Source organism: Coptis chinensis, chromosome 6 (genome assembly GCF_015680905.1).
Source record: "Coptis chinensis isolate HL-2020 chromosome 6, ASM1568090v1, whole genome shotgun sequence".
Classification (NCBI taxonomy): domain Eukaryota; kingdom Viridiplantae; phylum Streptophyta; class Magnoliopsida; order Ranunculales; family Ranunculaceae; genus Coptis; species Coptis chinensis.
Window position 1 is genome coordinate 85389166 of NC_141461.1, and position 14057 is coordinate 85403222.

The 14057-nt window shown below is 35.1% G+C and overlaps 1 protein-coding gene across 1 annotated transcript; it reads left to right on the plus strand.

Moving 5' to 3' along the window:
- The first annotated feature begins 380 nt into the window (after positions 1 to 380).
- LOC147495011 (cytochrome P450 81Q32-like) lies at positions 381 to 8913 on the plus strand. Its single transcript, XM_086566212.1, has 3 exons — positions 381 to 628; positions 3442 to 5794; positions 8585 to 8913. Exons 2-3 carry the CDS (start codon positions 4745 to 4747, stop codon positions 8699 to 8701), a joined length of 1167 nt encoding a protein of 388 aa, XP_086422338.1. The 5' UTR covers positions 381 to 628; positions 3442 to 4744; the 3' UTR covers positions 8702 to 8913.
- Positions 8914 to 14057: the final 5144 nt, after the last annotated feature.

Below are 14057 nucleotides of genomic sequence, written 5' to 3' on the forward strand. Positions count from 1 at the left end.
CTTTGTTCCTTTTTTTTTTTTTTTTTTTTTTTTTTTTTTTCATTTTTAAACCTTCATTGAAGGTTTGTAGACGGTTAACGTGACTAACGTTCTTTTGGGGCACGCTGAATGGACTTATAATAAAATCACTTGTAGGGTGGGGGAAGATTTAGAACAGTGCTTGAAGAAGAAGGAATGTAGCCCGGCCCAATTTTGTTTGTCTGTTTGTCGTATTAATCAATTTAAAGACAACGACAGGCTGAGTGGTGTTAGACTGATATAGCATTTAATAAGTGTTTCAGCACACATTTGTGTTTGTGTTTGTGTTTGTCAGCATAGATATCCATCCAACAGCTATAAATACCTTCCATATGAACTATACCAGATCTAATTCTCCCCATCTTCCGAGAACGTAGGCAGTTCGCTCAAACGACGAACTCGGTCTTATTTATATTCAATTCCCTTCTCCTCCTAACTTTATATGTAAAGGTGAACTAAAACGCACCTTTACACCTTTACACTGGTGACTAGATTTCAAAAAGAGATAGAGGAGCAATTGGTTTGATGTAAAGATGGAGAAGAAGCTTAGGTCGAGTGGAATTGGAGTCAGCTATCTTAGTCATAACATGCCTCAAATGGTGGAATGATGGTTTGTACATGCAATTTAGTCTTAAATTTTAGATTTCACATTCTGTTTTCTACACTTAATTATTTCTAGTGGCTGAATCTGGTTCTACAAATAATCAAGTGAGAAATGCTTAGGAGATACTTCTTTAAGGAGCTTACTCGGCCTGACCCCTTAAAACTTCCGATTGTGCTCCTTGCCTTCGTAGTTCCATAGTACAAATATAAACTCAATAAAAGTGGATGACATCAGAATGTGATAGGACAAAGACACTGAAATGAAAGTTGCTTCAAGTCCATTTTGTACAGTATATTGCTAACTAGAAGAGTGGAAAAATATAGAATAAGCAGAACATATAGTAACTAGAGGAGTACGAAAAGAATTTTAAAGAAACAAACAGAACTCAGTTATAAGATTTTGGGTGTTAGGTTGCTAGGGAAATTTTTTGTGAGTAAGTCCCTCTTTGGAGTTATAAAATTTTCATAAGGGAGTAAGTTCCCTCTTCACTTCATTTTCCACGTGAAATTTCTCCATGCCCCTCCCTCTATTAAATTTTCTGTAAAATTTGTAGAGGGTGGAGAATATATATGCAAAATACTTCCTACCAAATGAAATATCTCAAATACAAAAGTGAGACGTAATCGCTAATATTCTCCTATGCTAGTAATCACACCCTGCATTCATCAATAATAATAATTAACAATTTTTAAAACCATGGGATACACTTCCCCATGCCCCATCCTTTAAAAAATCATGAAATATATGTTAATATGTTTAAACGAACAACTCTAGCTTTGAAAATGAAAAGTAGAATGCAAAACGTATGATTTTATCATTGTTAAAACAATCAATTTTTAGGAAAACTATTGAAGAAAAACAATTGAATTTGGGTATGTTAGATTGCAGGGGAGAAGTTTTGTGAGCAATCCCCACTTTGTAGTAAGCAATTTTGTATGTGGTAGTACATCCCGTCTTTAATTTTCACATGCCCTAGTGAAATTCCTCCATGCCCATCCCTCTTTTGAAATTTTTCTCCCACAAAATTTCATGAGAGTGGAGGATATATTCAAATAAATTTGACTACCACATGAAAATTAGCAGACAACAAAGAGAGAAATAGCTAGCAGCCATTAATATTCTCCCCATACTATCAAACACACCCTTCAAAACCAAAACCAAAAAACAAAATAGTTTAGAAATCTCGAGATGGAGAGATTGTGTAAGAAATTTTTGAAGTTCCCTAAAAAAACATGTTAAAACAAACGATTAGTTTTGAACAAAAACAAAAAAATCAGTTGAGCACTTGAAAGTAAGTAGACAATATGTTACACGATTATAGTGAGCCTGTAGTGTCTAACAAAGTTCCCAAGATTGATCAGTTGTCTCAAGGTTTCTAGGTAAAGAATTGTGTGAAACGGCGTAGAGAGCCATTGGTCGCTAGAACAGTATAGAAAAAAGACACATATTGAATATGACATTAGGGTTTGAAGAAAGAAAAGGACAGCAGAGTCATTGAAATCGAGATTCTATCCTTGTTGATTGATCCATGATTGTTATTCTTCTTTTTCTGAATTCTCGAGTGTTGTTTTGTTGTAAATTTTAAGCTTAAAAAAAGAATCAAAAAATTTAGGGAGCTAAAAAGGAGAGGCAAAACCTTGGTGAGCTTCGATCCCGAGGCCTTGGCGAACGTTGATGTGTTAATGGACCAGGCTTAGAGCCTACTCTTATTTTTATAGACCCACAACATGGCTTGGATTTTGCTTCTGTTTTATGGCGGTTTAGTACACTGCGTTATTCCTAAGCTAGTATAACCCTTTACGCGGTTCACGTGGTTCTCACGTGACGAAAGCAACTCTTTTCTTTTTCGTAAGTAATAATTAGTAACAAGTATGCAAATCTTGTTACGTATCGGTTTTTTTAAGTCTTGAAATCCGTCTTTCGAGATCGATAGTTAGTATGGTTTATTTGGATTCTAATTGTAAATAGTAATTGTAATTATATAGGAGAGACTTATTTATTTATTTATTTTTAACAAAATAGGAGATAATTATGTTATTTAAGTGATATTAGAGATATTCTTTTAAATTATCAATAATAAAATATGACATGTTTTAATTTCAATATGGGAAATTGGGGTAATTATTTAATTTAAGTGACATTAGAGAAGTGTTTCTAAATTATTAATAAAAAAATAACCTTATTCAAATTATATTAATAAAAGTGGGGGTTCTTCTAAATTTAGTGAGGGAGGTGTTTCTAAATTAAGTAAATATACTCGATATTGGGAAGGGTAGTCCGGAAGACCTGGCTATCATATAGTGTAGATATTACGAACAAAATAAAATTTGACTCGTGTAGTGACTTACCACGCAAGTAACTGATTAGTGAAAAAAATAAAAAATAAAAAAAACACGCAAGTAACTAGTTTAATGATAACGGGCCTCCACAGCAACCTCCAAATTTCGAGTCTCTGAACAAACTAAAATTGTTATTCCTTGATTATTATTTTCGATTTCTCATATTTCGGGAGATAATTGACAACATTGTCGAAAGGAAATTTGTATTGGCTGCAATTTTCTTTCTTTACCACAAGTTCATAACACAATAACTCATGCCATATGGATAGTAGTAATATCACAAGACATCAAAATGTGTGGTATGTGGTTTGTGGCGTAAGTTCCAGATATGAAATCAGCCCACCTGCAGACCTTATAAATTTATGATTACCTTGTCCGAACTTTCTGAGATTAATTCCTAGCAGTAGGATTTTTTTTTTTTTTTTTTTTTTTTTTTTGTTTACTGGGTAAAGCTGACTAATTTTGTTGCTGAATATACAGCCCAGTGCTACGTACGGTCTTAGCAGAGGTAATAGCAGTTGGACAAAATTATGGATTGAATGCGACTCCACGGTAGTGGTTCTAGCAGTCAAAGAGGGGAAGCTTTCTTGGCAGCTGAAATCAAGATGGCAAAGATCTCTATAGAAGCTAGAAAAATAGAAGATTTCCCATACATTGAGGGAAAGAAACTTCAGTGCAGATGCTGAGATGCTGCAGTGTGAGGGACTAATATTTACATCTAATAAAGATCAGGCGCGCATCCAGCATAAGCAGAAATATCTTACCGACCTCATGTCCTCGTCTTTCGAGCTCGCTTTATAAGCAACTCGCCTCATGTAGGCAGTCCATTTCAGCTCGTACTACAAGCAATGACATCATCACCCGATCTAAGATGTTCGTCCTACCAATTCGCTCCAGAATGAGACAGGTCGCCCGGACGAACTCACGCAGAACGTTTTATCTCATGACATCATCCATCTACTAGATGCAATCATTACTAAAGGCATGCTTACACAAGACATTACCGCAAATTACGAACCACTATAACCACTCCCCATCATTACAGAATTCCTACTACCACCATCCATACACTCCTTCTCAATCTCAACCTTACATCTATGCTTGTCAGTACACGTGTTGTGTGGATCTTCATGTTCAACAACTATAAATATCTCCTACATGAACTACGTCATACCTGATTCAACTCTCCCCACATAAGTGAGAGCTTGATACGTATGTAGGCAGTTCGCTCAAAAACGAACTCGGTCTTTCCCATCTCCAAACCCATTCTCCTCCTAATCTCATTTGTAAAGTAGAACTAAATAACACCTTTACATGCAGCAAAGAAAGGTTCACACATGCATTAGTCCTGGTTCTATAATATATGGAGTAACACACTTGTTTAGAATGCCCATACAAGGCATACTATATAATTAATTAGGATTTCTTCACACTCTTTTTCTTTTAAATTCCAATGAATGTAGAACTCATATCTTACTGTAGCATTCTTTGTTCTTAATACAAAATCATTACTTGTGTGCAAAAAAAATACTGGGTAAAAGATGATAATATTTATATGTATTATTTGGAAGATCAACCGTAATAGAGGTCTTTCCAAGGCCAAGTAATTCTTTATCCTTTCAATGACCATTTCACCTTCAAGAGAACGCTGCTTGATGTGCTCTTAGAATATTTGATCCCAAGAACACTTCCATTATAAGAGTTGGTGCATATAAGCATACATGTTCTCAACAATTGGTTGTTATTCCTGCATTTAGTCATCTAAAAGTGAGAGCAGTTCCACATGCATTTCTTGGTTCCTGTGAATTTTGCTTGGTGGTGTTGGACTTTTGGTTTAAAGTTTAACAAAATTGTACGTTCCCTAATTTTAGTTATTCACCAGTACCGATCCTATATTTCTTTCAACGCCATTCTCCCAAATCCATTCAACCCCATCACATACGTTCTCTTCACCATGGATTCAGTCGACTGCATACTCATTTTCGTCATTCTCTTGATCACCAAATATCTTTTTCAACGGCTTATTCACCAAAACCTCCCACCAAGACCAATCACTCTTCCCTTACTAGGCCACCTCCACCTTCTCAAAAAACCTATTCACACAACACTCCAATCTCTATCACTCAAAAATGGTCCAATTATCTTCCTTAAATTCGACTTTTGCAATGTCCTCACTGTCTCCTCTCCAACTTACGTTGAAGAAATCTTCACAACCAACGATATCAATTTCGCAAACCGTCCTAATTTGGTTGCTGGACAATACTTGGGCCAAAACTACACAGCTCTAGGTTGGGCTCCATATGGGAAGCACTATCGTAATCTTCGTTGTATAGCATCAACTGAAATATTCTCAACCAATTGTCTTATCTTATTGACTCACCTTCGCAGGGAAGAGATCAAGTGTTATGTTAAAGAAATGTTTAGTCAAACAAAGCTGGATGAGTGGAAATTTATTGATGTAAGTTCAATGTTATTCGATTTGTTTATAAATATTATGATGATGATTGTTGTTGGAAGACCTTGTTATGGTGAGAATATGGGGATTGAAGAGAAAAAGATAATGAGGGAGTTTACTTTTGATCCCAACGTGACAATGAACTTGGGTGATATTTATCCAATTTTGAGGAGGTTCTTTAGTTTTCTTGGAATGGATAAGAAACTAGTTAAGTTACAGAGAACTAGAGAAGAGTTTTTGCAGGGTTTGATAGAGGAAAGAAGGATAAAGATAATTGATGGAGAGAAGAATAGGACAACTGTGACTGATGGTTTGTTGTCTTTACAAAAGACGGAACTGGATTACTATTCTGACTATGCCATACAAGGTTTCATGTCAGTAAGCATTTCTAGTTCTAGTACATATTTATTTTAAATTAAAATAAGTACGGTAAGTAAAATCTCACTTAGAAAATGAATTCAAATTTAATTTTTTGTAGATATCATCTACTCACCATCAACATCATCTCTACAAAATTTCGACTTATTTGGAAATATCTAATTTAGGCAAAAGATGATTGCAAAAATACTATTTTCTGGACCGTTAGATTTCTTTTTAAAGATGACAACAATTTTTAGCTAGGTTAAGAACCAAATAAAACAACCCATGATTCTCACTGAAAAATGATTTAAAACCTAATCTTTTGTGCATGTGATCTACTAACTATAAAGAACATCTCTACGAAAATTCAACTCGTTTGATATCCTAACTTAGATAAAAATTGTTGTCCACTTTTGAAAAAATATCTAACGGTCCAGAAATATCTAGTTTTTGCAATCATCTTTTGCCAATGTTAAAAATTGTCAAATGAGTTGAATTTTTGTAGAGATATTATTTGTGGTCAGTAGATCATATCCACAAAAAATTAGGTTTTAAATCATTTTGTAGGTGAACTTGAGTTGTTTTAGATTTGGTACTTATTTAAGGTCTTTTTAGGAGCAGGCTACGTTGACATCTTATTTTGACACCTTATTTTGACATCCACAATTTACACAGTGAACTAAGGGCTGATTTTTTGTAGAGAAGATCTTCCTACCATGGATTGAATCTCCACAAAAATTCGTCTCAATTGGATATGTCTAGCTTATTAAAAATAGTGTTAAAATTTTGAACCATTATATAAATATCGAACTTAAACACAACTTTTGACAAGGTTAAACATGTTCAAATGTCTTGATATTTTGTAGAGATTCTATCCATGGTAGGAAGATCTTCTCTACCAAAAATCAACCCTTAGTTCATTATGTAAGTTGTGGATGTCAAAATAAGATGTCAACATAGCCTGACCCTATATTTCGATGGAAAAAAAATATGAAGAAATAAGTTTTAATATTAGTTCAAAATTGATTGCACAATATATATATATATATATATAGTCATTCTCTAAAAAATAGCTATTTAAATTAACTTAAAATAAGTACGTAAGTAAAACTTCACCTACAAAATGAATTGAAACCTAATTTTTTGTGGATATGATATAATCAATATTAAGATCATCTCCACAAAATTTCAGCTCCTTTGAAAATTTCTAACATTAGCAAAAAAACGATTACAAATACTCGACATTTTTTTACCGTTAGATTTATTTTTAAATTTCTTTTTAAAGATGACAGTACAACAATTATTATCTATGTTAGAGGTTTCCAAATGAGCTAAAATTTTGAGAAGATAATCATTATACAAAAAATTAGGTTTGAATTCATTTTGTAGGTAAAATTTTACATACGTACTTATTTTAAGTTAACTTAGAGCATTTCTAGGTGGTGGTAGTATTTCCTTCAAATTGAAGGCGAAATTTGGAGAAATTGGACACAAATTTTGACCAACTCTAAGTGGTCGCAAATATCATTCGCAAATTTGGAATAGGGGTACCTTGCGCAACATTGATACTGTTATGCAACATTACCACTGTCGCCCCTAAGTTGAAAAAAAAAACTCACGCGGCATTCCCACTGTCACACCAAATTGAAAAAGTAAAAACAAATAACTCGCGCGACATTAGCAATGGTGCACGACAGTACCACTAGTACGTGGTGCTGGTCAAAGTAAAAAAAAAATTGTGGCGACATTTGCAATTGCGCGCAACATTACCACTGTCGCTCCACATCCGCATTCAAATGCCAAATTTGCAAACAAAAATGCGGCTGGACCGGTGATGCGACCGAATTTGCTTCCATCTAGAGTTGGAATTCCGAAAATTTTCGAATTTTGAAAGCAAATTTGAAGAATTTGGGAGGTGATACTACCATCTAGAGATGCTCTTAATTAGCTACTTTTTAGAAAAGACTAATATGCTCAAAGAATTTGCGACCGAAGATGCTCTTGAACTAGTGTTAAAACTTCTTTCTTCTTATTTTTTTTTCTGTCGAAGTAAAGTATGAGGAAAGGTGAATTTTCTTCATGTCAAAGATATGCAGCTTGTAATTTGACCTCAAGCTCAAGTTAAATCCATTATATGGAAATACCTAGGGGTGCAAACGGATAGGTTTCGGATCTGAATCCGAAAATTTATATCGATATCAGAATCTGAATCCAACAGATATTAAAAATTCAATCTAAATCCGATTTCGGATATCCGAATCGATAAATATCCAATTTGAAAATTAATATTAATTAAAATTTTATTTGCTTTGAATAATTCATTTTACCACTATAAAAACTAGTATAAATATAAATATATTTGTCATTTATTATTATTATTTTGTTATTATAGTTTTATATTATTAGTTTATGATTTTATATAATAAAAAATAAATAAATAAATTATATATAATAACTATTAATTTTTTAAAATCGGATCGGATATTATCAGATACGAGTATGAATCCGTAAAATTATCCGAATCTGATGTCTGAAATTTTCGAATTCGGATAATATTTGATTTTTTTCGAATTCAGATAATATTCAATTTTTTAAATACTTATTCGAATCGGATTCGAATATTTGGATATCCAATTGCACCCCTAGAAATACCTACGAAAGTCTAACCTTTTGAACACCATCAACTTAACCACGAATTGCTATTAAAAATATATATATATTGGTATTTGGATACATTTGAAAGTTATTTACAATAAACTTATTATCAAATTAATCACTATCAATTTGACCTTGAATTGCTTTTGTTAGGTAATATTCACGGCAGGAGCCGACACGTCATATGTGACGATGGAATGGGCAATGTCACTCTTACTGAATCATCATAAGTACTGGAGAAATCAAGAGCTGAGATCGACTCGCACATAGAGAATGGTTGCTTGATAGACGACTCGGATCTCGCCAACCTCCCCTACCTATACTGCATCCTAAATGAGACCCTTCGATTATTTCCAGCTGCGCCACTACTAGCTGCGCATTCTTCAGCAGAAGAATGCACCATTGGTGGATCGGTACTATGCTACTGGTAAATGCATATGCCATTCACAGAGACCCCAAACTATGGGAGGAGCCCAAGTGTCTCAAGTCCGAGAGGAGAAAGAGTGGGATTTAATAAAGATTGTAAATCAAATTATAAATGCAGCAAACTGAAATCATCATCTCATAGTTCAATAAAAAAAGATTTAGAATCGTTACCTTAAACAGAATCCCCAAGTCGGTTTCGTCGCATTTCTCTTTCCAACCTTTGTTCCTCCTGACTTGCTATTGGAAGAACCAACTTAATATCCTTAGTATCCCAGCTTCTAATTTGAAGTCTTTGAGCAAAAAAGGATGGTATCTCTTCCCATGTCAACTAACATTTATCTACAGAACTTCATGAACCACCAAATTTTAGTTTAGATTTTGTATACATACCAAGCCTGTTTTAATCTTACTATCCCCCTCTGTAGTTCAAATATCCCAGCTGGAGATGTCAATTCTCTAATAAAATTGGGCGAGCAACATTCATAAAAGCATATAAATTGAACAAGGATACATTGACAAATTAGAAAATTGGTGATTAAACGTAATGGAACAAGGAGTACAGACCTGCATGCACCACTCGAATAAAATTAGTGATGGGACCCGGACCCATTGTTCCAAATAAAGAAGAAAATTCATATGTTACCCGACCCCTTCTTCCCATTGTCGCTCCTAAAGAAGAAAATTAAGAATAATCTATTGGGAGATTTCACTAGGAAGTCACACCTCAACCTAGTTACTTTCAATCCCAAATGATTTCAACTTAGAGATCACACCAAGGAAATCACCCTCCCAAGACTTTGGTAGTTATCACAACAAACTCAACAAAGCAAAACCACTAATTTATCATCACACATAACAAGCAAACAATCAATAAGAAAGTAAATGCAAAGAGACACAAAGATTTAAGGTGGTTCGGTAAATGTTACCTAGGTTCACACAAGAGCCGAGTTTCCTTTATAGTAAAGATTGGAGAGTTTACAAGAAACATCTAGAATCAAGAACAAGAGGCCTCACTCAAACCCTAGCTTAATAGAGCTCCCACAATTCCTAGAAAATGAATCTCTCAAAGTATCTCAAAACCCTAATCTATTTCCTTTATATAGGTACACATAGAAAAAGGTGAGAAAATGGGCTTTGGACCAAAATTGTCAAAATTCCGAAAAAAAAGACCGTGTGGCGTGCCTTGGGCAAGGCATGGGAGAGCACGTGGCGCGCTTTGGTCGTGGCCAACCTATAGTAGTGTCAGCGCGTGGAGCACCTTGGGCAAAGCAGGGGAGAGCACGGGGCGCACCCTCTTCATGTCCAACCTCCAGTAGCTTCAGCGCGTGGCGCGCCCTCATCTCCAAACTGAAAAGAACGTGAAGGCAACATGATCGGGCACCAGAGCAAAGCTCGACGGTTCCACAAACCCAACAATCTCCCACTTGTAACCTTCGAGATTCTACATGCACATCACATCTCAATTGTAACAACTCAATCCAAATCCAATTTATTAATGAAACTCTCGGCTCATCCATCATGGTCTTCAAGCAAGAAGATTTCCTTTATATAAGTACACATAGAGTTGAACACTTCAACTTCATCTTCACAACACCCCTACCATGACATAGACATGTCTCCATGGTACTCCATGAATAACACAATATCCGTTTCACCGCTTCCCAATGATGTTTGCCAAAGTTAGCCATAAACCTCCAAGCAACTCCCACTGCATGGGATATATTTGGGTGCGTGCAAACCATGTACCATCGCTAAGGGGCTTGTTGGAAACCTTGTAAGCTCTTTCTCAGCTTGCGCACCATATTCTCTCTATTCTTCCGTAGGAAACCCAACAGTTGTCGCGTGTAAATCTCCTCAACATGGTCACAATGGAGGCGAGTAGTTTTCACATCTAACTACTTAAGATTTAAACCTTCCACTACAACAATACTAAACACTAACTGAAAAGTATTTGGGGAGAATATCATTGCCATATATCTCTTGGAACTATCATGTTCTTTCTTGACTCTAAACACCCATTTGTTCTGTAGAGTCATGTCCTTGGGTACTTTGGCCAACTCCCAAGTGACACTAGAGACAAGGGACTTCCTCTTATCATGCATAACAAGCTCCCACTTGCTAGCATCACCAACCTCCAATGCCGCATCATAGCAATGTGGTTCACCATCATCAGTAAATAAATAGGTGGAGGGAGGATACTTCATGCTCGGTACAGTTTACCTGGATAACCTCCTTAGTGCACGAGGTGGAAATGGACTTGGTGGTGTAGTCTCTTCATCCGGGTCACTACTATTATCATCTGACTGTGGAACTTCCACAGCACTACGACTCATATCAGAGCCTTCCAGCTCAACATACTCAGTGTCACTATTTGTAACCGGCTCCACAGGCTGTGCTTATTTTCTGTCCATGTACAAAATCGTCTCACTGAACAAGGCATCTCTGCTTTGAATAATTTTCCGATTTTGGTCATCCCAAAAACGATAACCAAGATCATCATTTCTATATCCAATAAAGGTACACTTAACATCAAGCTTACTCCTAGCTTGGTCACTAGTGTGCACATAGGACTCACACCCAAACACTCTCAAATGGGAAAGGTTCACATCCTTCCTGCTCCACACTTCCTCTGGAATCCTAAAATCCAAAGATATTGACGGTCCTCGGTTGATCAGGTAAGTTGCTGTGCTAACCAGTGTTATCAGACCCGGCCTGGCCCGGCGGTTTGACCTGGTGAATCGGCGACCTGCTCACCAAACTGGGTTGGGTCACATGGTAGATCGTTTAAGCAGTTGACCCAGGCCAAACCCGGTTAACTCGTTCGGTTTTCTTGTAAACCGCTTTAACCCGGATGGTTTAGTCCGAGCCACCGGTCCATAACTAATTTTAGAAATTATAAAATTTTAATTTGTTGGTACTAAGAGTCGAACCTTGGGTGACTATTAAACAAGCTAGGATCTCTACCATTACACCACAACAACTTTTCTTGCTAGTTATTAACTATATAAGAAATATAAATAACATTTAATAGTAAACTAGTAAAAAAACATTTTAATTTTGAAAAACATAACCTGTATAGACTCGAACCTTGGTTTATTGGAAAATGAAATGGCTCTAAGACCACCTGGGCCACTAATGAAGTTGTGAAAATGTATGTACTAAGTGAATTATATAATATTTTCAACTTAAGTATTGACCCACTGGTTGAACCAGTGACCCAGTGACCCAGTTCCTTTGCCGGGTCAGTGTCCGGGCTGGGTCTGATAACTATGGTGCTAACACTCTCTGCCCAAAATTGCTTAGGCAAGCCTGCTAGTGTACGCATACACCTAGCCCTATCTGTCAGTGTTCTAATCATCCGCTTTGCGACCCTATTCTCCTAAAGTGTCCATCGCAAAGCCTTTTCCATCTTGATGCCACTGTTAGTACAATACTTCTCAAAACCTGAATCAACATACTCTCCACTATTATCGGATCTCAGCTTCTTCACCTTGAAGCATGTCTCATTCTCAACCATGTTCTTCCATGTCTCTACTATTACTTCAATGTAGTTGCATCAAGTTTTTGATTTCCGTTAATTATTATTTGAGGTTAGTTCAGTGCAATTGCATCCACTTTATGATTTCCCGTTAGTTATTCATTAAGGTTAATTCAGTACAGTTGCATCCAGTTTGTGATGTTTCATCAATTAATATTTGAGATTAGTTCATTGCATTTGCATCCAGGTTCCAATCTCCCATTAATTACTCTTTGAGGTTAGTTCAATACATCTGCATCCAGTTTCTGATTTTTCATTAATTGTTTTTGTAAGTTAGTTTGATAGTTTACAATTTCAATACAGTTTGCATACATGTAAGAGTCTATTTTTATAAACTCACTTTCATTTTGGGTTCCTAATTACTCGTAATTACTCATGTGAGAAGGCTAAAAAAGCGGACATTTATGCTTTAAGGTCAGTGCAATGCAGTTACATCCGACTTTCGATTTCTAGTTAACTATTTTTTGAGGTTATTTCAATGCATTTGCATCAAATTTCTGATTTCCCGTTAGTTAATTTCTGATTTTAGTTTAATACAGTTGCATCTAGTTTTTGGTTTTCCGATAATTATTCTTTGAGGTTAAATCAATACAGTTGCATCCAATTTCCGATTTTATGTTAATTGTTCTTTGAGGTTAGTTCAATGTATTTGCATCAAGTTTATGATTTCCCGTTAATTATTTTTTTAGGTTAGTTCAATGCAGTTACATCAAATTTATAATTTCTCGTTAATTATTCATTTAGGCTAGTTCAGTGCAGTTTCATCCATTTTTCAATGTTTCGTTAATTAGTCTTTGAGATTATTTCATTGCAATTGTATCCAATTTTTTATTTTTTTTAATAACTCTTTAAGGTTAGTTCAATACATCTGCATCTAGTTTTTAATTATTTATACTTTGAGGTTAGTTCGATGCAATTATATCCGGTTTTTGATTTCCCGTTAATTATTATTTGAGATTATTTCAATGCATTTGCATTTAGTTTCTGATTTCCCACCAATTATTCTATGAGGTTAGTTCAATGTAGTTGCATTTGGTTTTTATTTTTGTTAATTATTTTTTGAGTTTAGTTCAATGCATTTGCATCCAGTTTCCGATTTTCCAATAATTATTATCTGAGGTTTGTTTGATGTATTTGCATACCGTTTCCGATTTCCAGTTAAATATTTTTCAAGGATTTGCATCAAATTTCTAATTTCCCATTAGTTATTATCTAACGTTAGTTTAATGCAATTGCACCCAGTTTCCAATTTCTAGTTAATTACTTTTTAAGTTTAGTTTATTGCATTTGCATATATAAAATTTCCGATTTCCTATTAATTACTCTTTGAGCTCAGTTATGTATTTGAATCCAGTTTTCGATTTCCTTTTAATTATCCAATGTAATGTGTAAAACCAACTTCTATTGATCCATCTGTAGTGTCCTTGCAAACATGACATAAAAAATAAATTATGCTTGATTTACTATGTGGGATCATCGAAGATTATCCAGTTCCCGATTTTCCATTAATTATTCTTTAAATTATGCATGACTCATTATGTGAAATCTTTAAAGATTATCTACGAACGGGTGCTGTTATATTAATTATTCTTAAAAATATTTGCAAATATGCAGAACTATTATATATTAATATTATATTGATCACTCAACCAAATTTCTTAT

What these genes read in the sequence shown, in the direction of transcription:
- LOC147495011 (XM_086566212.1), top strand. Translation starts at nt 4,745, where the DNA reads ATGCATTTCTTGGTTCCTGTGAATTTTGCTTGGTGGTGTTGGACTTTT. An exon ending in CCATACAAGGTTTCATGTCA is followed by an intron (nt 5,795 to 8,584) that starts GTAAGCATTTCT and finishes TGCTTTTGTTAG; the next exon opens with GTAATATTCACGGCAGGAGC.